Source organism: Spermophilus citellus, assembly GCF_964194105.1.
Source record: "Spermophilus citellus genome assembly, chromosome: 11".
NCBI classification, from domain to species: domain Eukaryota; kingdom Metazoa; phylum Chordata; class Mammalia; order Rodentia; family Sciuridae; genus Spermophilus; species Spermophilus citellus.
Window position 1 is genome coordinate 93,079,810 of NC_138192.1, and position 24,086 is coordinate 93,103,895.

At 39.3% G+C, this 24,086-nt stretch overlaps 1 protein-coding gene across 5 annotated transcripts in view; it reads left to right on the forward strand.

Annotated features, from left to right (window-relative positions):
• Positions 1–24,086, forward strand: part of MYO1B (myosin IB) — a 169,137-nt gene that overhangs the window by 46,594 nt on the left and 98,457 nt on the right. For all 5 annotated transcript variants that reach the window (XM_081260811.1, XM_081260809.1, XM_081260808.1 and 2 more), the window contains one exon: positions 4,555–4,670. In XM_081260811.1, the coding sequence (XP_081116937.1) occupies positions 4,555–4,670 (116 nt within the window). The remainder of the gene's footprint in view (positions 1–4,554; positions 4,671–24,086) is intronic.

Sequence of the window (24,086 nt, forward strand, 5' to 3'; positions counted from 1 at the left end):
TTTATTTATTTTTATGTGGTGTTGAGGTTTGAATCTGTGCCTCACATGTGCTAGGTGAGTATCTATCACTGAGCCACAACCCCAGCTCCCAAATTTTGTGTCTTGCAATGAATCATCATCAAACATTTGAAATACACTGCTACAGGGTGGTACATTTTGGTCTCCCAATCTATACATGAACTACTCTTTTCCTGTCATGTGCTGAGATACCAGGTACCAATTAGAAATGTGGCTGAAATGGAAGTAGGACTAGAAGAGTTTTTCTTTTCTTTTCAAAATGTTTTCAGAGTTAATTATCTGAGGATACTTAAAGGGGAAGGTGAGATAGGAAATGGGTTAAGAGAGCCACAGTCATGGTTGTTGCAATTGAAAGACCAGTAAAAGCTGGTCCTGGGAGCACTAAAGGTGAGAGCATTGGTTTTCAATCCTGGTGATGCATTGGTTTATCTGGGAACTCATTATAAAATACACAGGCCTTCCTGAGCCCCTTGATACAGAGCTTCTGCAGACTGAGTTTGGAAGAACTCTCTTACAGAATTCCACGCAGGCCTTTAGGTTACAAGTTTTGAGTGTTCCGGGTCTTTCTTTTAAGTCTGAATTGTGCTCTGTAGGGGGAGAGTTGCTGGGTTGAAGGTCCTCCAGGAAAGACGTCACTTGTACTAATCACAGTGGGAAAACTCAAGTATTGTTTGGTTATTCAGAGGGCGTCTGTTTGGAGGGCTAGAGATCCTTGAAATACGAAGATGGAGATGGTTTTGACTTAGGAATGTTTGTACGTTCTGGATTTAATATCTGCCCTTGAGAAGTGAAAAACAACCTGCTATTGAACGTGCCTTTTATGGAGAGATAGGACTTTTCCTTTTCTTCTTTCTCTCACCTTCCCTTTTTCCCCTTCCCTGATCCTAGATGTTAGAGGCTGGTCCCACAGGGCAGTGGGATGGTCATGGTCATGTTTTGGGGTATGGTCACTCCTGAGGGCTACTGGTGCTGAGGTTCAGGAGCATGGAGGTGACAGGCTGGGTACTTAATCAGAAATCTGTTTACTGTCCTTTTTAGAGCATGGTGCAGTAAGAAAATACCAGTGATATAATTTATAAGTCCAGATGTTTATTGATATAAAAATGAACTGTCACTATTATTCTGATCCCTGAAAAGATTTAATCTGGTACTACAGTTCCTTCAATGTGGCTGCCTATGTCTTTCTGTGTCTTAGAGGAAGGACGGTTGTGACTGTGAATGTTTGAATTATTCTATGGACACACATGGGAATATTTAAATTTTAGCTCATGCAAATGGAAGTCTCAAAGAAGAAACCCATAAAGAGGAAGAACAGGTGTCCTGGGAGTTCAAGCCAGAAATTACATACCTGGACCATACACAGGGAATGGAATGGAGAGAGAGTGCAGTTTGTTTTAACGTTTGCTTATTTGGATTGATAAGGCTTGTCCTGCTTGGCCCTTTTTTGGTTTGTTGAGCCTTGCAGGTGTTATCAGTTATTATTACTATGTAACAAATAAGTCTCAGAAATTAATGGCCTTAAACAACAACTAATTATTTGCTCATAATTCTCTGGGTAAATTTCATATTATACCTAATGTACTGCAAAAATTTACCCAGAGAATTATGACTTCTGCTGGTCTCTTCTGGGATCACCTTATTGACTTTTGGTATCTGGTAGCCCCACTGGGGCAAGGTGGTTTAGGAGGGCTTCATGAGCTGGCAGGCTGAGGGCAGGGTGCCTTGGCTCTCCACCTGTCCTCTGGCAGGAAAGGTCAAGCTCATTCACATCATTGGCTTCTAGCCAAGATTATCAAAACCAAGGGGCAGGGGCATACTCTACTACACAGTTGTGCTTCAAGCCTCTGCTTGGGTCTCATTGGTTTAATGTTTGTTTGATCAAATCAAGTCACATGGACAAGTCCAGATTCAAAGAGTGAGCAAATAAATTCTACAACCTAATAGAAAGAGTGACAAAGTCATGATTTGTAGGGAGCATGCATATAGGGATGGAAGGCATTTTTCTGGACATTTTTACAAATAGTCTACCACAGTAGGAAAGGAAACTCCAGGGGAAAGGATATAGTTTAAGGATTTGTTGAAGGGTAACACAGGACATACAGGCTTCATAAAATAATGGGCGCTGTATATAGTGAATTTGATTTGATATTCCAACATAAGAATAATTATATGAGAGTCAGTGCCTTGAACCACTGATTTTCTTAATAATGACTGTGCTGGTGCAAATCAGTCATTCAGTTAACCAATAGTTATTAGACATCATCAATGGACCAAATCCTATTCTAGGTGGTAGGGGAACAGCTGTGGGGAGGAGCACATAATTTAGTATGTATAAAAGTCACAAATAACAGAAAGAAACCTGGACCTTATCACATGGCTTTTGAGTTTGCTTTTGAGGCAGCCGAGTTTGTTCTGTATGCAAGAATGCCACAGAGGCAGATTTTTATTAAGAATTTAGCCATTGTGAGGTTTGGTTTTAAATAGCAAGTCAGTAATCGGTTTCTCTGCTAACATAAAATCTATAGATTTTAAAAATGACTACAATCAAAAAAATTACTTTTTTTTTTTTTAACAAAAGGGGAAGGATTCAAGTCCTTTTTTTAACCTAAAAAGTCTTGTCTTGAGGCTGGGAGTGTACCTTAGTGGTAGAGTGCTTGCTTAGCACCCCATGAGGCATAGGGTTCAATTCTCAGCACCACATAAAAATAAATAAATAAAATAAAGGTATTATGTCCATCTACAACTGAAAAAAATTTTTTTTAAAAAGGCTCATCTTTTAGTCAATAGATATTAAAGGAATAGCTAATGTTCCTTTAATATCTACCAGTGTAACTGAATCTGATGTTTTAGAAGCTATTAAGATGGTTACTCTGTCTTAAGCATCTCCCATCTACCTGTCCAGGAGGGTTGGAATGTGAGGGGACCATTCACTTTTCAGAAATGTCTCATTAAATGCAATCAATTAGGAAACTTGGGGTCATTCTCTGTTTTCATGGTTCCTAATGACAGAATATCAGAAGTAAATGCAAAACATTGCATGGGAACAAACTTTGCCTTACAACAGCAGTCTTGTCTGCTCTTGCCAAGAATATGTTCTCATAGGATGGAAGCATGTTGTGTTCTTCAGGTTTGGGGGACTCTAACAAAAAATCATTGTGACCCAGGCTCCAAAAATTCAGCAGAACTTTTCTACAGTTTCTTTGTTTTCTATTTTGTTTAATTTCCATTTTCTAGAATCCCAGTGGTGGCAATAGTGGAAAGACTTGTTGGTAAACCTGCTCTGCGAGGTGGGGAAGTTGGAGTTGAGCCCCCCCACCCTCCTCTTCTTTCTTTTGCTTTTCAAAAACTTCATCAAGCATATGTTTATTGCATCTTTCCCCATCCTACTATCTTTATGGTGTTGAAACAAAGGAAAGTGGAGCTGCCAGGATGAGCTTCCTGGTAGGTGGCTCGCTTGTGACATTCTGCTAGGCCTTGTACAGAATGAACTAGACCAAATTCTACCTTGCATTGCCAGGAATTTAAGTTTGAAGGAGAAAGGAAGATAAATAGTGTTCTGGTTTGCTTGTGTCTGTTAAAATACTGCACTGATCTCTCAGAAAGTTTTTTAAATTTCACATTACATGTAAATTTGACATTAAACCTACTTTCCTTTGAAAAGTACATTTAAATTCTAGGCTTAAATTCCGGTATTGCAGTACATTAGGTATAATATGAAATTATGTTGTTCACATCTCCCAGGGAGAACTGTGACTGTAATACTGAATTGTCTGTTGTCTGAGCCCACTGTAGAGACTGACAAGCTTACAGGGCAGTGTGGAAGGGAGGACCCTGTTGGTTAGGTGTGGGTGTGGGAGCGGATTGGGAGGAGGGGAAACTTGGGTCACCAGTGCTTGAAACAGGAGGATGAAAAAGAAGGGGAAACACCAGCTTCCCACTGTCAAGGCGTGGCTCTTGCTTATAGTTAGCAGTTGTTGGTGATGAAAATTGTGGCAGGCATGGCAAGGGCTTTGGAGAGCACTTATCCAGAATCATAAATTGATCTAGAGATTTATTTTGAAAGGTATTTTTAAACCTATAAGTCTATCCTTTCCATGAATAATGCAAAATGGACAAACATTACTGTTCATCTTGTTCATCTTCAGAGATTCAGAGTGTTCTTGAAATGTGAGCTGAGCCATGGTGGTGCACACTTGTAATCCCAGCAGCTCGGGAAGCTGAGGTAGAAGGATTGCGAGTTTAAAGCCAGCCTCAGCAATGGTGAGGCACTGAGCAACTCAATGAGACTCTCTCTCTAAATAAAATACAAAAGAATAGGGTTAGGGATGTGACTTAGTGGTTGAGTACCCCTGAGTTCAATCCTTGGTACAAAAAAAAAAAAAAAACCAACCAAAAAACCCCCAAAACTCAAAACAAAACTCAATGGTGAAATAGTAGAATATTGGTTATAAAAGGATGGAATCAAATAACAGTAAACTTTAAAATGTTAGAATGCATCTGTGTACTTATCCAAATATTTTATTCTTTCTTTTACAGACATATATTGGAAGTGTGGTTATATCTGTTAACCCCTACCGGTCCTTGCCCATTTATTCTCCAGAGAAAGTGGAAGATTACAGAAACAGAAATTTTTATGAACTGAGCCCTCACATGTAAGTATGGTGTTAAAGCACTACATTTCTCTTTTAATGCTGAGATGTGTAGTTGACAGATGTGTGCAGCTGTCTCCTTTGAGTCTCAGGGAAATGATTTCATCATTTTTTTCTTTTTAGACCAGTTAAAGGAATGTAGAAGTTAGTAGTTATGCCTTATTTTAAATTTTTTTAAAAAGGCAGAATACTTGAGTATGTAAAATATTTTCTGTTAAAAATTCTATGTAAGTAGCAGCAGCTGCTGGTAATTAGTTTTGCAAATAAAACTGGAATGTGTATTGTTTATTAAGAGAACCCAAGCAGCAGTTTTTAATTTTTTTTTTTTTTTTTTTTTTTTTTTTTTTTTGGTCAAGGCAGATCCCAAGTGTTGGGTTGTGTGATGATAGTTTGGGTAAAAGGGCCAAACATTATCTTCAGTTGGTAATGAACTTCAAGGATGTTGTTCACCAGCTTCATGGGATAGGTCACTGGCTTTTCTTCTCTGAGTTAGTCACCTGTGTGAGTTTTCTGAAGAGGTGGTTTGAGGGTATACACAATTCCTTCATAAAGCCAGTAGATTCCTTTTGTCTGTTCTTTCAAAGTGAGTTCTTCATTGACTTGCCCATGAGATGTTGAAATGATTCTGTCAGTTTTTACCACTCAGATTTTTTTTTTCTAGTTTGAATGACTGAAAAATAACCCTAAGGGAAGTATTCTTAGACTTGGTGGATTCCGCGGCAGAAGTGAATTTTTAGATCCTAGAACTTTTGATTCCCCAAATAAAAATGTCTCACAGAGCGTTAGAAGGAGAATCCTCAAAAATCATCACAAACAATATCTTAATCTTTTTATTTCTAAATTAATGTACACTTACTGATTTCCAAGAGGAATCTGTTCACTGTTTGTGGTCTCATATCCACAATTGAGTGGAAAGAACACAAAAGAGCAAGATGCCACATTGGGCCAAGTTGTGGAATGAATGGAGAGCCTCAGGCTTCTTGCTGTTACTTGGGCAGAAACATTTCCTACCCCCTCCTCTGCAGGTGTTGTAAAGAATTCATGTTCTTGCTGTTATCAGTTGCTTCAAGTGACCCAGGGTGACTTGCAGAGATGTGTTGGAAGACAACACTTTTCTGTGATAAACTGTTCAATGTGGATTTAAAATATTTGGGACCTGCTGCTGAATACTGGGCTGGGACTAGTGTATTCCAAACTGCCTTTAGAAGGGTCAGGTGTCTCCAAGGGTGTTATTATCACCATTATTACCTTTAGTAATGGCATCTTCCTTTCTTCCTGAAAATAGACGGCATGTTGAAAACAACTCCATGATGTCATGAAATGCGTATAAATGCATGTGTGTGTAAATGTTGAAGAGAAAATTTGGGAAGATTGGGGAAAGGAGTGATTGGTTCTTGAGAACCTGGAGTGGCATTTGAAAGTGGTTAAACTGACATCCTTCAGAGTCTTTATAGTGAAAGCAGTAGTTTTTAAGCAGGGCTGATTTTGGTCCTGAGGCTACTTGACAATGTCTGGAGACATTTTTGCTTTTCACACTGAGGATGGAGGGTTCTGCTCATGGGTGGAGATTAGGGATGCTGAACATCCTGCAGGGCACACTGCAGGGCACACTGCAGCCCCCACAATACAGAATTATCTGTTCACAGTGTCATTTGTGCTGAGGCTGAGAAACCCTAGATGAACATGAAAACCTACAGAAAATCTTAGTTGTATCTTAGCAGAAAGAATTTTCCTTTTCCTGTGTGATTAAAATTGACTTTGTTACTTTTGATTAAAAAACAAGGTCTCATGATTAAGCAATACACACACACACACACACACACACACACACACACACCCTACTGTGTAGATGTTTCTTTTATTTTCTCTTAATAATGTAGCACTGAGAGACATTTAGATTTGGAAGTAAAGATTTAAGTAATATACGAAAATGGTTATTAAAAACTGAGTGCTATATGTTTTACAGATCAAATGGATTCTGATTATTCAGCTTTTTTCTATAAGTAGATTTTGCAAGTCCCATCGTGCCTTAAAAAAAAAAATCTGAAAATTAGCTTTATAAAGTCATCCCTATTGTTAGAATTTTGCAATGAAAAATCTTATTTGATGTCTGAACACTTATTTTAAATTTTACATTTTGAGGCCATGTTTCTTAGAGTATGTTGGTTGGAGTAACAATGTCAGAATCCCCCAGGGACTCATGGAAACTACAGTTTCCTGGGCCTTAACTCTGACTAGCGAGGAACCTACATTTTTCCGCAAGCTTTCTGGGTAATTCTTATGCAGTTCAAATTTGAGAACATGCTGCATGTTGTCTCAGATGTATATTTATAGTTTTTCTCCTCTTATTTAACTGCTTATTGCATATCATAATCCTTTATAATAATAATAAATAATAGTAGTAATTGTGGCATTTATTGAGTATTTGCTATGTAAAGCTACTACCCTACTATCTATCCTCCATGTATTTTAACTTATTTCACTGTGAAAATAATCCTGTGAGGTAGATGCTATTACAAATGGAGAAATTGTTACCGAAAGACCAAGTAATTTATCTAAAGCCACACAGCAGATGGGAGTGGAGCTTGGGTGTGAATCTGAGCTTGGGCTCCTGAGATTTTCATGGCAGGGTGCTGTGTGCTTACATTCCTCTATGTTTGGGTTGCCTATGTTTCTACACCCCAATTCCTCCAAGGAAACTGACTATGCCTCAGTTTACTCTCAGAGTCTAATCTACAAACCATACTTCATTTTCAGCTCAAATCTCCAGTTTAGGGATGTTTAGATGTGTAATAGATGTCTAGTCGAGAAAAAAAAGTAGTTCATGCTTTGGAACTACTTTTTTATTTCTGCCTTGAAAGATTCCTATAAGAGGCAAAGTGGCAGGGCTACTCTGGTACACCTTCTAAAGAAAACTGTCACCAGCAGTAAGATAAAATGAATTCTTAAAATGAATTCTCATTGTATTGAGGACAAAGATAAACTCTGTACCGTGGCCTGCAGCACATTGTACATTGTGAGCAAGGTAAAATTGCACCTAATGCATCTAAATTTGTCAGCTTCATGTCACTCTGGTCTCCATCTTCCTTCACTCTTCCAGTGCTCAGCCTCACACATGCCCCCTCACCACAGCATCTCTGCCTTCTGGGTCTCCTGTCTGGAAGGCTTTTCCTGTCTTCTGCTCCAAAGCAGCTGCTGCTCTTCCATCAGAGCTCAGATGGCTTCAGACCTGCTCAGGGAAGGACCTTCCCTCACCTCTGCCCTGCTGACGCAGATCTGTCAGAGTGTAGCATTTGCTGGAGGGATTATCTGACTGATGTCAGCCTCACCTGTGGAGTCAGCATTTGCTCACAGGGTGTTGGTAGCACTGGAATTTGGGAAGAGGTCAGTAAGACTCTGTGGAATAGGACTGGGAGTGTAAATGGGAGAGCTGTCTCCCATTTATGAGTTTTGTAATCTTCAGCAAATTTCTTGAAGAGGTTTTAATTTAGAGAAGTTAAGTGATACACTCTGTCAATGGGAAGATAATTATTAACTCATAGGAGTTTTGTGAGAGATAAATATCTCTTTGATACTTAGATTGTGAAATGATCAGTGTATGTGAAGTGCTTGTTATGGAATCTGCCATAATCCTGAAGTAAGGGATAGCTGCGGCTGTTAACAACGATAATTATATTAGTTGTAATAATAAGATATGAGGGTATTCTCATGTTATCTCAGTAATAATAATAATAATAATAATAATAATAATATCTCAATAATATTCCAGTATTTTTACAAGCTCTTTCTCACCACTTACTCCTCTTTGGTGGGACATTGTGTACTTCTGTTAATGTATCTTCCTACATTACTATTTGTGAATATCCTTCTTTGATGGTATATTGAAACAGGATAAACAGGGTCAGTGCTAGCTTGGTTCCCTAATAACACCCAGCCTGGCATTATCAGATAGGAGTATTTTGATATAAGGGGATAAGGTGACAAAAGACTTTTAACACATCTTAACTTTAACCATTTCAAGAGTTTGATTTTAATTTGAATAGAAAACAACTTACCAGATGCTCAGACTTTGAAAACTTTGCCAGTTATTCCAGGTTTCATTTGGAATTTGATTTGAGATGTTGTTCACTGTTAGTCTGTAGAAGCATGTAGCTTCCTTATAATTCATGTATTTGAAGGTATCCCACATTTATCTTTCTTTAAGATTCAGATAATTAAAAAATGTTTACATGCCTTTCAGATAGTAGAAATGTACAAATGAGTGATATAAAGAGAGAGTGGTTTCTTAAATTTCTTTCATAAACATTTCTCTGTTGTCATTTGTGAGATGTTTGGTCCCTCAGATATTCAGCTCCTTGTGGGCTCCCTTACTTTCTCTAGATTCCTATCTTCTTGTAGGTAGACCTGCACCTTTTGAGCATGATATCACTGGGTGAAGTCCTCAGGGAAATATGGCAGAATCTACAGTGTGTTTCTAATTGGGTAAAGAATGTCTCTCCAGTGTGATTTTTAAATTCTTTAAAAATAAGGATCAAAAAGAAAAATCTATCCCAGGAAGGACTTTGTATATTTCAGACAACTCAGTAAATGGGTTCAATCAGAACTGCCTTAGATTGCTGTAGCCTCAGCCCACTCCTTTTTTTTTTTTTTTTTTAAGAGCTCAGGAACTGTGAAACAAAAGGGATTTTGAATAATTTTTCATTCCATGTGGCCTGTATTATCTCATATTTGACAGTTCAGTAAAACCATCTTGTTAGGATGTTGAGTTTAAAAAAAGATAATATAATAAATTTTTGTTAAAAAATGAGTTAAAATATTATTTTTATGTTGTTCTTTAAGTATATTTTGCAGTTTCAGTTTGTTCATGTTGTCTGCGTGCTTGTTGGAGGAACTTGCTACTAGAAGAAAGAATATATCATGGCACCTGCTACCAATCCTACTTGGCAGTCACAGTGTAGGAGAGAGCTTGACTCTGTCTTAAATTAGGCTATAATGTGGCAGTCATGTTATATTAGGGGTTTCAAGCACTGTTTGAAGCAAGCAGTCTTTCCATTTTTGTAAATGAAAAACTCCACCAATAAATTTTGAAAACTTTGAAAAATGACTTAAAGTGTTGAAAAAATTTTGGTTACTCTTACATAAAAATGGGAAAATAATTAGTGGGAGGATTTTGGATGTTGCTAATGTCAGTTGTCCAGACATGAGGCCTCTCTGTCTCTGGAAATTTTAACCTTTAAATTTGTAGACACTGGTTTTGCAGGACCACATGCCATAGCCTGTAGAGTGACATTGCTAGAATGCTTGTGTGTTGAGTCCTGCATTCAAGGAGAACCAGATGAATGTCGTAAAGAACTTTTCTGATTATATCTCAAAATGTATGAGTGCTATGGTTGGGTGTACAGAAAGCTTAGGTTAAGGGTCCAGGGCTGAAGACTAGGCATTGTTATATAACAAATATTTTTCTCTACAACACAAAGAATAAGACAGTTTGTGAATAAAACTGTGATTCTTTAGGAACTCTAGTGACAATTAGATAATGCATTTTTGTAGAGGTTGCTTGAGTAGCCTGTGTGAAAGTACTGTCTTAAAGGTGCGTTATGTGTGTTGATGTGATGTTCCTGAGGCTGTTATACTATTTCTCATTTTACTTTTGGAATAATTGAGTCTTCAATTGATCTAGTATCTCCCAAAACACCAAGTGCAGAGAAGTGTTTTATGTTTTCTCCTCTAGCATGCTTTCTACTTACTGCCTTGGAAAAGTCATTCATTTACTGAGCCAATATTTACTGAGAGCTTACCATGTGCTAGGAACCCTGTTGGGCCCTGGAATACAGCAGTGAGCAAGCAAAATTCTCATCTTCATTAGGGAGATAATACTCTGATTGAAGTGTTCAGAGGCCAAGATTGTTCACACTATCAGGGAAAAAGGGAAGACCAGGGGAAGGGAGACTTTGGTGAAAGAAAAATTGATTTTCAGTGGTATTCTTATAAAACACCCTTTGGAGCCATTGTCTCTGAAGTAATCCAAGTCAATAGAGGATGGGTTGTGGTCTGCAAATCATCTCTTGTCTCTAACCTGCATGAGTAACCTGTGTAGGAGGGAATCAGAACTCTGACCTATTCCCCAACTAAGACACCTAACATTAACATCTTGTGTAATAACGCATCTTGGAAACAGCGTGGTCCTTTCCCATTTATAATCATCATGGGTTCAAATAAGCAGAAGGCGGGTGTTTTGTCTTTGGGGATATTTATTTGATTCTGGATTCTAATCTATGGATCATAAAACTTCTTGACTCAGAGACATGCATTTCATTTCAGCAGTGCAGTGTCCATGTGGTGAGGGAGTTCAACTGCTCACTTAAGCTTCCTGACTCATGATTCTTGATGGAAAATATCCCTGGGCCTAACACATACTCAGCTTCTATAAATGCTCCATGAATTGAATTTACCGCTTTTGACTCCTAAACATTTATTCCCGGGAGAATATTGCTTTATTGGGGTTATTTCAGAGTAGCTTCTTTTAGAATATAGTCTCTTGGCAGAAAGAGACCTCTGCTGATTTCACTTTCAGATTACGAAGCTTCTTCAACTAAAGAAGGAAGGTTGGTGTGGTGCCAGCCTAATTTTTTTTTTCTTTCTAATTTTTGGTTTTAATTGTAGAGGGACAGAATGTCTTTGTTTTATTTGTTTATTTTTAAGTGATGCTAAGGATCAAACCCAGTGCGTTATACATGCTAGGCAAGCACTCTGCCACTGAACTACAACCCCAGCCCCAGCCTAATGTTTTTTATCATGAAAATCTCTGTGATATAATAATACATGTGTTTCTTGTGTTTCTGGTATGTCTAGGAAGTCTCAGAATTCTAATTTCTAGGCTCCTAATGAGAAGTGATATCCATTCTCACCAAATGCATATCTCAGACTTGAGAGAATTTATTTTATTTTATTTTTTTATGGAGCAAATCAATTATGCTTTATTTTTAATTTTTTTTGTTTCTTTTTATTTTCAGCAGACACAACATCTTTTTTGAGAATTTATTTTGAAAAGGCTATTTGTAAGCAAAGCTCATGTTCTCATCAGCATACATGATAACTGCAGTGATACGATCTTTAGGGCAATGTTTGGGTCTGAGCAAAATAGGCCATTTCCTGCCAGAATGTTACTCCTGGTCTTTGACAGGACCTGAGAAATCCTATAATATTCTGGAAAAGATTCATTTCAGGCGGAGGAGTGGCATGGAGGCCACGGCCCTGAAAAAGGTTAGACTAATATTTAATCCCTGAAAAATAGAACTAAAGTTGGAATACACTTGGGGAGCCCTGCAGGAGAAAGGGCGTGCTTAGGGAGGATGGGGAAGATGCTGCCCCCCACCCCTATTGCCCTGCTTTGTGTGGCAGTAGGTCCAGGTAATAGGGTAAAGGGAACATGTAGGAGTTTTCGACAGAGCCTGGCATAATGCAGGGATGATAAACAGAACCCCACAAAGTGAGTATGAGGCCCATACTCAGGAGACTGGGGAAATAAGGATGGGCCTGGGTCTGTCACAGGGGCAGAAACTCCTGTAAAGGGGAACAGGGCCCCATGTACCAGGCCATCACATATGTGATGCTTCCCCCATGGTCTAGGGTCTGCTTCCTCCCAGCTCTAGCTTATCTTTGGGATCTGAAATCCCCAAGAGGAAGTAATTATTCATTTTGATAAACATGTTTAAGCTTCCACAACATGTGTGAGGTACTGAGGATATGAATTTGTCTTTATGGATGCACAGCCTGGTGCAGGAGCCAGACCACTACATAAATAACTTCAGAAGGGAGAGAAATGCCCCCTCCCCCCCCCCAAAAAAAAAAAGGCAGGGACATGTTCTGGTATTTCCGGTCATGCCAGTGTGATTGCTAATTGTACCAAGGAGTGAGTGTGGGCAGTAAATGGTACAGCCCCCTGTGGAGAAGGTGTGAGGAAGCAGGACAGTGGATTGATGGACAGTCTTTGAAGGATGAATTTATTGCGTGGATGAGGAATAGGATTCCAAGCCCAGGAAAGATTTTCCCAGTCAGAGGGAAGAATGTTGACCCAGCATTCAGCATACATTATTTGAGTGCCTACTGTATGCCAGACACTAGCGTAGCTACTAGGAATAAAATGGGAGGAAATCTTGGCTCCACTGGCTTACATTATAGCACAGAGAGAGACAACCACATGTAAGAGAAGTAAATGGAATAAATGATATTTTAGCTAGTGCCAAGTGCTTATGGAGAAGTGAAGGGAAGGGGCATGAGGGCGGTGTGCTGTACTATTTGATTAGGGTAGCCAGGCAATGCCGTATTGAGACTGTGATAGTTCAGTGTCTTCCTTGAGGAGTAAGCGGGTGAGCCATGTGATGAGTTGGGAGAAAATGTTTTAGGCAGAGGGTATAGTAGATGTGAAGGTGTAGGGAGACAGAACAGCAGGGCCTGTCAGATCTAAATTTGTGTGGTTCCCTAGGTGGAACACAGGGTGCATGCTAGGGAGGGGGAGACGAGATAGAAGAGGAAGGCCAGGCCTGGGCAGGAAGAGCTTGTGTGCTCAGAATTTGTACTAAGCAGGTAGAAGAGCTGTAAGGTCAGCCTTGGAATTTGGACTGTTCTCTGAGGACACAGGGCAAGAGGGACTTATGACCAGAAGGGACAAGGACAGAAAGCTTATCTGGGGTGGGAGATATTTCCAAGGAAAAGTCTAAGTGTTCTGTAACACAGTGGGTACCTGGAAGGGTGTGGTATGGTCTTGGAGTAGGGGGCTTCTTGCCTGCACCTCCCCGTTCAGTTCCCACTGTGGTGTGGGTGGTTTGGTTGGACTGCGGAAGATGGTAGGCTTACATTTCCTAGGTTGGACCCCTTCTGCTTGTGCTCAGGCACTTGCTGTTTAGAGTTTTCCATGTGTGTTTCTGAAGGGTTTCAGTTAAAATTTGATTCCCTCTTTGGTGTATGAGTTCACCATACAGTTGTTTTATTTTTAAGGTAATTATTAACTCATGCTCAGCTGTCCCTGGCTCTGAGCTCATGGGCTGTATTGCTTTGGTTGAAACTTCCTCTTAAGGTGTTTATGGCTTGGGAAGCAAATCAGACCCACTCCGTTTTCTGCATTTAAGAGTTATTGGTTATACCTGTATTTATTTTTAGGGAAGCACGGGTTTTTTAAGTTCTGTTTTCTCATTTCTTCAATTTAAATTTCAGCATCGAGATATTGACTGCTGTCATCAGTTTCCTTGGACTTCCCTTTTGCCCCTTTGCCATAGATGTGTGTTTTCTAATATCATTTCTGACACCAAGTATATGGTTTTTGTTAACACTAACAAATTCTCCAACACTAAGTGGTTGTCTAACTGGTCACCACCTGTGACACTAACTATGCAGTGTTAACACAGGCTTCACGGGTCAGAGGCTCCCTCCCACTTCAGATGCTGGCCACAGATGGAGTGCCCTGGCTACTCACACTTCCATCCCGACAACCATAAATTCAGGGGTTTCCATGGCCCCGTGCTCCCTTCAATTTCGAGAATTGGTTAGAACAACTCACAGAACACTTAACATCTAAAGGACAGGAGGAAGGAACAGTCACATGGAAGAGAGGCGCAGGCCACATTTGGGGGTGGGGTGAGTATAAAGCTTACACACCCTCTAGGTGTGCCACCTCCCTAGCACATCAGTGTGTTCATCCACCAGGACTCCCCTCTGGTAAGTGAATGTGCTCACCTTCTAGTCACAGGCTTGGGCTTTCTGGTGAACACCCCCATCCTGAAGATACCTAGAGGCTTCATGATGAGTCACCTTGTTAGTCTAACCTCAGGTATGGGTGAAACGGGCCTTTTCATGAATAATAAAGACACTCCTATTACTCAGGAAATTCCAAAGGCTTTAAGGGCTCTATGCTGGGAATCTGAAACAAGGTTCATACATGTGCATACATTTTTTTCTTTTTTTAAAATTTATATATAATAGCAGAATGCATTATAATTCTTATTACATACATATATAGAGCTCAAGTTTTCATATCTCTGGTTGTATATGTAGTATACTCACACTGTGCATGCATTTTTCATGAGTCATCTTAGAAAGCTTGACCTGAATGCCTGAATATTAGCTTCCTTGAAGCTAGGGTCATATTGAACTGTCTATAATGGTCTCTTGGAAACCCAAATGAGTGGGCCACCTTTTCCCAAACATATCTAGAGGTGATTCAACAACTCAGTAAACATTTGAATGTTATGAAGACTAGGCTGTCCAGCTCCCGTCTCAGCCAGCTCCTGTGTGTGTGCAGGGACCCCACCCACTCCACCCCCACTCCTCAAGGCCTGCTCTCCCATCTCTACTACATTATCAACTTTTTTTTCTGCCTCTCCCACTCCCACCAACATACACATTACATTTTTTCTCTTGAATCCAGTTTCCCAGCTATCACCCTGCTTGTGTTTTTACCTGTATTAAAAAACTGTGATAGAGTTGGGTGCACTTATTTTTCCCAGTTTATCTCCTTTGATAACAGTAAAGTCACTGTTGTCAAGCAATCATTTTCCCATTTCACTAAAACAGTTCTTTTCAAGATCATCCTTGTTGCCCACTGGTCAATTTTGAATCCTCCTCTTCCTTTAATTATCAGTGATGTTTGACACTGTGACCAGCTCCTTGGCATTGTGGCCTCCATACTGTTCTGTTTTCCCACCCTGAGGGCTGCCTCCTCTTGACCCTGCATTGGAGGTGCCTCTTATGCTTGAGTTGACACATCCCAGGGCTCAGCTCTGTGTCTTTTCCTTTTCTCCTCTGTAGGCACCTCTTCCATGAGCCTTGTGAGCTTTGAATGCCCTTGGTGTGCTGGTGGTCTCCAGTTGGAGCTGCAGGAGACTCAGCCACATTCAACTTTTTGACATCTCCCTGGATGTCACAGGACATGGCACACACACTTCAGCATGCTTCAGGCCAGACTCAGGATCGCCCTGATCCCTCTCTTTTCCTGGCCTTGGGAGTGGCAGCACCACCCTTGGTTACTCACTCTATAAACCTTTTCTTCCCCTTCTCCCATCCCACACCCATTCCAGCATCAGGTGTGATCCCTGCCTGACCTTCCCTTGCTACCTCCACTGCCACAGTGGTTGTCCTTTGCCTCCTTTCTGTCCTCTTTGCTTCTGCTCTACTGATGGCTCCTTCTCATCCCTCTCACCTCCCGATCATCTTTTCTTCAACAGAGTTGGTACAGTTGTCTAGAGCCATCTCTTTCAAAGATACCTGCCAGATTGCTTTCCTTTGCTGTTCAGAAACCTGTAGTGGCTTCTGTGTGGTCTGCCAGGCTCCACTTGATCTGGACTGTGGCCTCCTCTCTGCCTGCATTTCTTACATCCTGGCACCGTGCTCTGGCCACACTGGTTTCCTTGCTGCTACTAGGATGTGCCATATGCTCCTGGCGTCACCCCTCCCCCCAGGGCTGGCATGCTTTCCTGCCTCAGTCAGGAAATGATGTCTCAGTTGTCAGGGAAACCTCTGAAAACACTACTTAAGGTAGCAGTCCCTGCCCCAGTCACTCATTACTCCTAGACTACTTTTCTTCACAACCTTTGTCATGACCTGGCATTGCACTGTGTGGTCATCTGCTTCTGTTTACCTCCTGCCTTGAGTGTTATCTCCATGAGGACAGGGGCTTTGTTTCACATGTCCATGCATCTACAACATGCCTGGCATGGTGCAACCACTCCATAAAGTCTTTGGCTGCACAAATGAATGAATTTGGGGGCTGTTGATTTGAAACTGTGTAGAAGACATGGCCTCTCTCTTTAAGGAGCTTTTGTGGGGGAGGGGTATGGCTACATAAGCCTGTCATTTTTAAAAACTATTTCTTTTTAGTTGTCAGTAGACTTTATTTATTTATATGTGGTGCTGAGAATCAAACCCAGTGCTTCATACATGCTAGGCAAACCCTCTATCACTGAGCCACAACTCCAGCCCAAGCCTTTCATTTTAATGTAACAGCATATAGTCATCCCTGGGTTCATCCATGGGGAATTGGTTCCAGGACCCTCTCAGGATACCCAAATCCATCTGTTCCTTATATTAAAGGGTATAGCATATAAGCCACACAATCCTCCAGTTTTCTTTGCATCATCCCTTATTTATAATACCTAATACAATATGAATGCCATGTAAATTTTTGTGATACTATATCACTTAGGGAACAGTGATAAGAAAAATAGTTTGTACATGTTCAGTACAATTTTATTTTCTAGTATTTTCAATCTGCAGTTCTGTTGAATCCACAGATGGGGAACCTGATGACACAGAGGGCCAACGGTGCTTGCAAAGGCAAGAAATAAGTTGGAAGCACAGAAAAATTGGGGGGTTTAGAGATTCTGAAGGTTCCACCTGCAGTGAGTCTTGAAGAAGGAGTTTCTGAAACAGGTGGCCATTGTAGTGTAATAATTAGCTATATGGAATGTACATGAAAAGACTAGTTTTGGCTATGGCACAATGGACCAAGGTGTTAGAAAAGGAAAAAGGTAATTGAATTGAGATGATAGCTACAAGTAATTTCTAATTTTATTAAAACTTCCAAATACCAGTCTGCTTGAGTCATCAGGAGGATTGAAGGATTAGGAACACTATTCCAAAGTAATGGGAGGGGAGTTTGGATAAGGGCATTACTTAAAATTACAAGCTTATGTGTCTGGAAAAATTACCATCTTGCATTTCAGTCACCAACTGGAAAAATTCTTCAGACTTGTTAAAAATACCTAAATGTCCATGTGTGTAAATTCAATGTTTTAATGAATGAGTGATGAATGATTGAATGTTGGAATAACTTATAAGTATAAACAGATGTTAATTCATCTATGTTTAATAACAAAACCTCCAGTTGCTATTAGTGATGAATCATAATGTTATTCAGGAGGGGGAACATTTCATACAAAGTACATCAATTTCAGCCTTTATCAACTTACACAAAGTATGTCTATTCCTTTCCATGTGGAACCCTCCCCTTTGAATAATAAGGTTCAACATCTTGATGCATGGGTGGTTAACTTGAGATCTGAATAGAATATCCTACATTACAATAGGAATATCCCAAGCCTTATAGGTGGCTTAGCCCAATTTCACAGAAACTTAGCAAAAAAGTAATAAATTAGTATGTATATCTTTTCTACTATTTTTTCTCCCTTCAGTCTTTCTCAACAGTAAAAAGTTGGAAACATCTGGATACAGGGAAGATTTGTATGGTTTTCATGATGAATTTCTTTGGGAAGTGCATAAGGCTTAAGATTGGAGGGGTCCATTCCCACTTCCTTCTTCCATATTTTTATGAAACATGGGTTGACAAAGACTCTTGAATGTTTCCTTAGGAACTGCTCTGTTAGTTTCTAAGCCATTGCTTCGGTTGCTTTCAAGAGACATATTCGCTTACTCATATACTCTACCTCACATTAGGCCACAAAATGTTGCTGCTGCTTCTATGTGTATTTATAATTGACTTGGCTATTATTAGTAGTAGAGGCTTATGCATAGTTTGCTCTTATAAGTAGTACTCTGGATAGAAACCAACATTCAAAATGGAAGTGTCATCTAAGGTTTACAGAGATATGTTAACAACAATTGCAATAGAAGATGTTAAAGATAACTTATAAAATGGACACATGTTACTAAATATGATTACGTGATGTGGCTGAGTCATGGCTCCGGTTGCTCATTACCTGGAACCCAACTACAAGGAAGGAGGAAGTGTGGAAACGTGTATGGGTATTTGCTGGGCATTCTTCCTAAAACAAATAGAAAATGGCATATAATGCTTTGAACATTTGCTTCCTTTCTGTGGCATAACTTTCACTATAGTGGTGTCATGTGATGGCCAATGCTGTATGGTCTTGCAGGCATAGTTTAGGGAGCATGAATGAATCTTTTTTTTTTTTTTTTTTTTTTAAGAGAGAGAGAGAGAGAGAGAGAGAGAATTTCAATATTTATTTTTCAGTTTTCGGTGGACACAACATCTTTGTTTGTATGTGGTGCTGAGGATCGAACCCGGGCCGTACACATGCCAGGCGAGCGCGCTACCGCTTGAGCCACATCCCCAGCCCATGAATGAATCTTAAGACTTGAAAATCTTTGCTGTGCTCTGTATCTAAGGACTTCACCTTTTCTTATAGATAGCATTGATCTTGAATAGAACCTTTTAAATTAAAATCAGCCCTAAGTAAAAATTCTAGCTGTGAAGATAGAGAAGTTGAGTTTGAGAAGTTTGTAGCCAGCTTTCACTTGTAAGTTTTACTTGACTTGGCCTCTTTCTTACCTGCTGATTCTTTCAACCCCCCCTCCCCTGTTTCTGTTGACACTCACTCCCCTCTTCCCATGTGCCTAAACCCTGCTCATCTTCCATGTTGTACCTGTCACATTTTGTTTATCCCATGGATTGTATCCTGTCATATGGTAGCTTATTATATACTCTCTCATATTTTATTGTTACCTGTTTAAGTATCTGGTTTCCATAGGAGTAAGCATCTATAAGCAAGGACATAGCATTATGCTTATTTGTTGCCTTAAGATTGGTTGTCTTGAAATCTACTCAATATGTTTGCTTATCTGTAGTTGACTTCAGGTAGCACTATTTTAATGTATTGTGTACATTATGAAATGAATAAGAACAGGAAATGAAACATTTTTTTAAAAAAATGATGAATAAAGAAATGTGAACAGAAATTCTAGTATTTTATATTCATAATCCAGGGACTCATCTTGTGTCATACCTATACCTCATTTTACAGGCCTAGTGTTAAGTATACAGTAGGTCCTCAGGAAATATTTATTTTTAGTGTTCGGCTATTCTTTGGTGACTGCTAATCAGTGTTTGTGATCTAACAAGCAAATATGTAGTAAATGTATTAGAATAAGGTAGGGCTATGGTTGGGTAATGAGCAAGTCTTATCATGGCAAAAGTTGTTTCTTGCTAATGGCACATTCTAAGGGAGTCACCCGGCTTTCCTCAGACTCTCCTCCATGTGGCATCTCAGATATCCAGGTTGTTTTATCTTGTCTCCTCATCTGGGCACATGGCTTTATCTTGTCTCATCATCTGGGCACATGGCTTTCAAGATCATGGTGGAAGGTGAAGAGAGAGCTTAGTCAGGCCATGTTCACTAGCCATTGCATAGTCACACGGGACCAGCCCAACTGTGAAGGAAGCTGGGAAGTGTGTCTTGCCTTGTGCCCCGGTAGGGGGAATTGGAGTGGAACTTGGTAGGTATATTACATCATCTCCTGTCTCCTAGATAATTTCAGTAGTGTGGTTACCATTGGATAATTCAACTCATGGCTACTATGTAAAGCAAGCTTATGCATGAACTTAAACATGAGTTTAGCAGTATAACTTTAAAAGATAGTCCTCTTAAATTATTTCAGATCTTTTTTTCTTACAATATGTAATCACAATATATTTCTATATTTCCATTTTAATCTCATTTGAATGCATTCCTATAGAAGTAAAACTGTTCATCCATTTCTAACGTTTCTACTGCTATTCCTTTTCTAATTACTGCTCAGCACAGACACTGCTAACTTATTGGTTTGTTATTAGTAAAAGCTTTTAATAGTATCATATTTAGTTGCTATTATTTATGGAACTACTTAGAATTATGTGATATTTGAAGATGTGTCTAAATGCTTGATAGTTTTTACAAAAGATCTATCTTTGGTTCAGTTCCCCTATTATTGATTTTCTTGGAACCAGTATATATATTAGGATTTTAGAAAACTAGATACTGATCTCTTCCATATTGATCACATATTCATCTATTGGGGATTTTGGCAAAATGATTCTAACCGGCTTTGAAACTTAAGCCAGTGCAATGTTAACTTTTTTGGATCTAGCTCTTCCCAGATGGATGGTAAATAAAAGTCAATTTCCTCTACGTTCAGGAGTTTAAGAGTTGTGTTTAAGGCCAACTTTAATTAAATTTTCTTTTCCAGATATGGATGTAGTTAGAGGGGGAAGGTGAAGAAGTAAAAATTTTTAGAAAAATTAGATTTTTTTTTCCAATAAAGGAGAAAAAAAAGCTAGGCATGGGACCTATAATCCCAGCACTTAGGTGACCGAGAGATCACTTGAGGCCAAGACTTCAAGACCAGCCTGGCAACATAGTAAGACCTTGTCTCAAAACAAACAAACATACATGAATAAATACATATGAAGGATATTGGATATTTGCAGGAGAGGTGGGGAGGTTTTATGTAGTTAATCAGTGGGTTAGGGGATAAAGCATAGAATTAGGACTATACAGATAATTTAAGTAGATACTGAGTCCATCCAATAGCCATGCATTAAGGCTCCCTGTTTCCATAAATGAGTCAGGGAAATAGGTTTTGGATGCTACCTTTGACTTGGTGCTATAATTTTTAAACTATAGTCTTTTTATTCTAGTAATCCTGTGCATGTCTGTTTGCACACTGAAGATTTTCCTAGATTTGTTAATAGTTTTGAATGTTACACTTGTAAGTAAATCAATGAAAATTTTCTCGGAAATTGGCTTTGCTATGCTTATAAGGGGCTTGTACGTCCATCCTCTACCATCTCCCCTTCCTTCCCCAAACATGGATTTTAGTCATACCAATTGCATTATTTGTCTTGACTAATTATTCTGTCCCTTAACATTCATAATCATCTGGAGGTAACTTACCATTTTATAGTTGATATAATAAGAATTAATAACTTTGAAAAGCCAGAGTAAAGGGACCCTAAAAAATAGATGATACCCATGTGAAAATTAATACTGTGATGCCCTTCCTCTCATGTTTTTGAACTTGAACTTTTCATTTCCTGGTAGGCAAAGTAAAAAGGGAAATATGATCAGTTATAAAGTTATTTTTGCATAGGAGATCAAAGCACACTGCTTGCTCAAGAGAAGCACAGTTTTCTTTGCTGGTTAAGTTTTAAAGAGAGCTCTCTTATGGGACTTAGAATATGACAGATACCATCATGAACAACATCTCCCAAAACTTCCCTGCAGGGAATACTGCATTTTATATAGCAGCTTCTTAGGTCAAAGTGAAACAGAGGACATAACACCAAAGTACTAGAACCACTGTAGAATTCCCTCAGAAGCTGTGGGGAAGGTGGAAAGGCATGAAGCCAAGCTGATTCCAGGGTACACCAAGGATGAGACCCACTGGTACAATTGCCTGGCTTATCGATGGCTTGACTTGATTGAAGAAAACAAGGATAAGAAGATTTTAGTTTTTCCTTCAGGTGCCTCCTAATTCTGTGAGGGTTTTCTTTTCTTTTTTTCCCGTTTCTTATAATTGGGCTTAGATTAAAAGGGGTCTTCAGATCATTGGAAATTATATTCTGTGGTAAGGGCCTATAGTATCCATACTCTATTGCTAATAAAAGATCCTTAATTTTGTTTGTTTGTTTGTTTGTTTATTTACTTTCGAGATGGGGCTTAGCCAGGCTGGCCTCAAACTCCTGGGCCCTAGGGATCCTTCTGCCCCAACCTTCCTGAGTACCTGGGAACTACAGATGTGCCACTACCACACTTGGCTCAGATGTAAAATACAATGAGTAATAGGCTGTGTCAGTTTTGGAAGCTGCAAAGGCTTTTTTGAAATTGATGGCCTCTTATATGTCTGTGGGTCGTAAGGCATATGACAAATACAAATTTCTCTAGACTGGAACTGGTTGATGGTGGTGATCCAGCAGCTAACTAGGCATAGTCCTGGTTGCCCCTCTTTGGGCTGGGGAGCTATTGCAGAGATTGTTTTCTCAATCAGTAGGTATTTGAAGTATACATAATTAAAGAGAACAATTGTGTGTTTCTTTTTTATTATTAAGCAACAAGGTGGAAACCATTGACAGAGTCATTTTAGGAGTTAAATTCCCTAGTTAACTGTTTATGAAAATTGAAGGGAATTCTCTCTTTAGTAGGTATTCAGTTCTGAAACCTCCAAAGATAGGGTCCATCCCCCCACTCCCTGCAAATCTCTGCAGATTTTCTCCCTTATTACTAAGCCTATTATTGGCATATAGAAAACTCTAGTGAGGGTCTTCTGGTACTTGCTGGGACATACCACTAAGTTGGTTGGATTCAACAGCATATCAGATCTAGAAAGATCTAGGAGTAAGGAATAGTGGGTTGTCACTGCAGCTTTTCTAGGCCGCCTCTTAGGGACTCAGGATATAAAGATTTAATGTATTGGAGTTTTTGAAAATATATTCTCTATCCATAAATTTTGAGTACCCCACTCTGCAAGTCTCATTAATTTTCTTGGTGCAAAAAATACCTCTTCAGAACATCAATACAGAACATCGAAACTCTAATCCTTCTTTAATAGAGAAGATCTTTTGCTGAGAATAGGTGGAAGTGGTCTATGATGGGTACTCTTGAGAGGACTGATAAGAGAGACCCTTGAACCCGAGCCTTGTTTTCATTTGCATGTCCCTGTCATACTGGGCACAGTTGCTAGTGGATTATAGGCACTCAATAAATACTGGCTACAGAACTCAAGAAGAAAATTAGGATAAAAGTGATCATTTGCTCAAGGGGAACCTGGAGAAGTGACTGTTTTTTTGGAGAGGACATGTCGGCTGGGAACTATAGGAAGGGTAGCAGCAAGATACTTTCATTTGCCAGATCTGAAGGTGACTCTAATTGCCTTTATTCCCTAGTTCAAGAATTAGCAAGGTCCTAAAACTTCACTAGTATAAATGTAACTATACTTTGACCACCTTTAAAAAGTGGGTTTTATGTGACTCTTATCTCCTGTCTTCAAATAGAATTTTAGGTACCATAGCATTAGGGAGAATTGCTGAATCCTAAGAAATTTACCTAAATAAAGAATTTAGCTAAAGAGTTAAAATTGAAGCCACTTCTTTTAAAACTTTCTTCTTTTGAGTATTTTAAACCCGTAGAGGTCTTTCTTTCTAAACAAATGAATGTGCACCTACATATGTACACTTAAATAATATTTCTTTGGATTTCTCCTTTAGTTGGTTATTTGTAAAATCACCAAAATTGGTAAGCAAACATAGTCTTTGAAAATGTCATAAATTAATTTGATTGATTTTTTTTTTCTTGCTTGAAATGAGAGAGGACAATGATAGGATTCATTTTAGCAATATGTTCCGAGCATATACCACGTGTCAGGCATCGTGCTAGACACTTGGATGGAGCATTGTAACCCGTTTGCTCAAGGAACAGAAACTAAACCAAAAAAGTCTGTCTCACTTATTAGATCAGGGGTACAGGTCAGGCATTCCTAGAATGAGGTGACAGGCAAGAAGTTCACCAGAGATGAACCTGGAAAGATGGTTGGCTGGTTCTAGCAAGGGCTCTGCTGCTTTGTAAACTTTGCACACAGGTTGGGAAATGAACCTTCTTAAGATAGGATTCTGTCTAAAGGCAGCTTGCCTGGTTT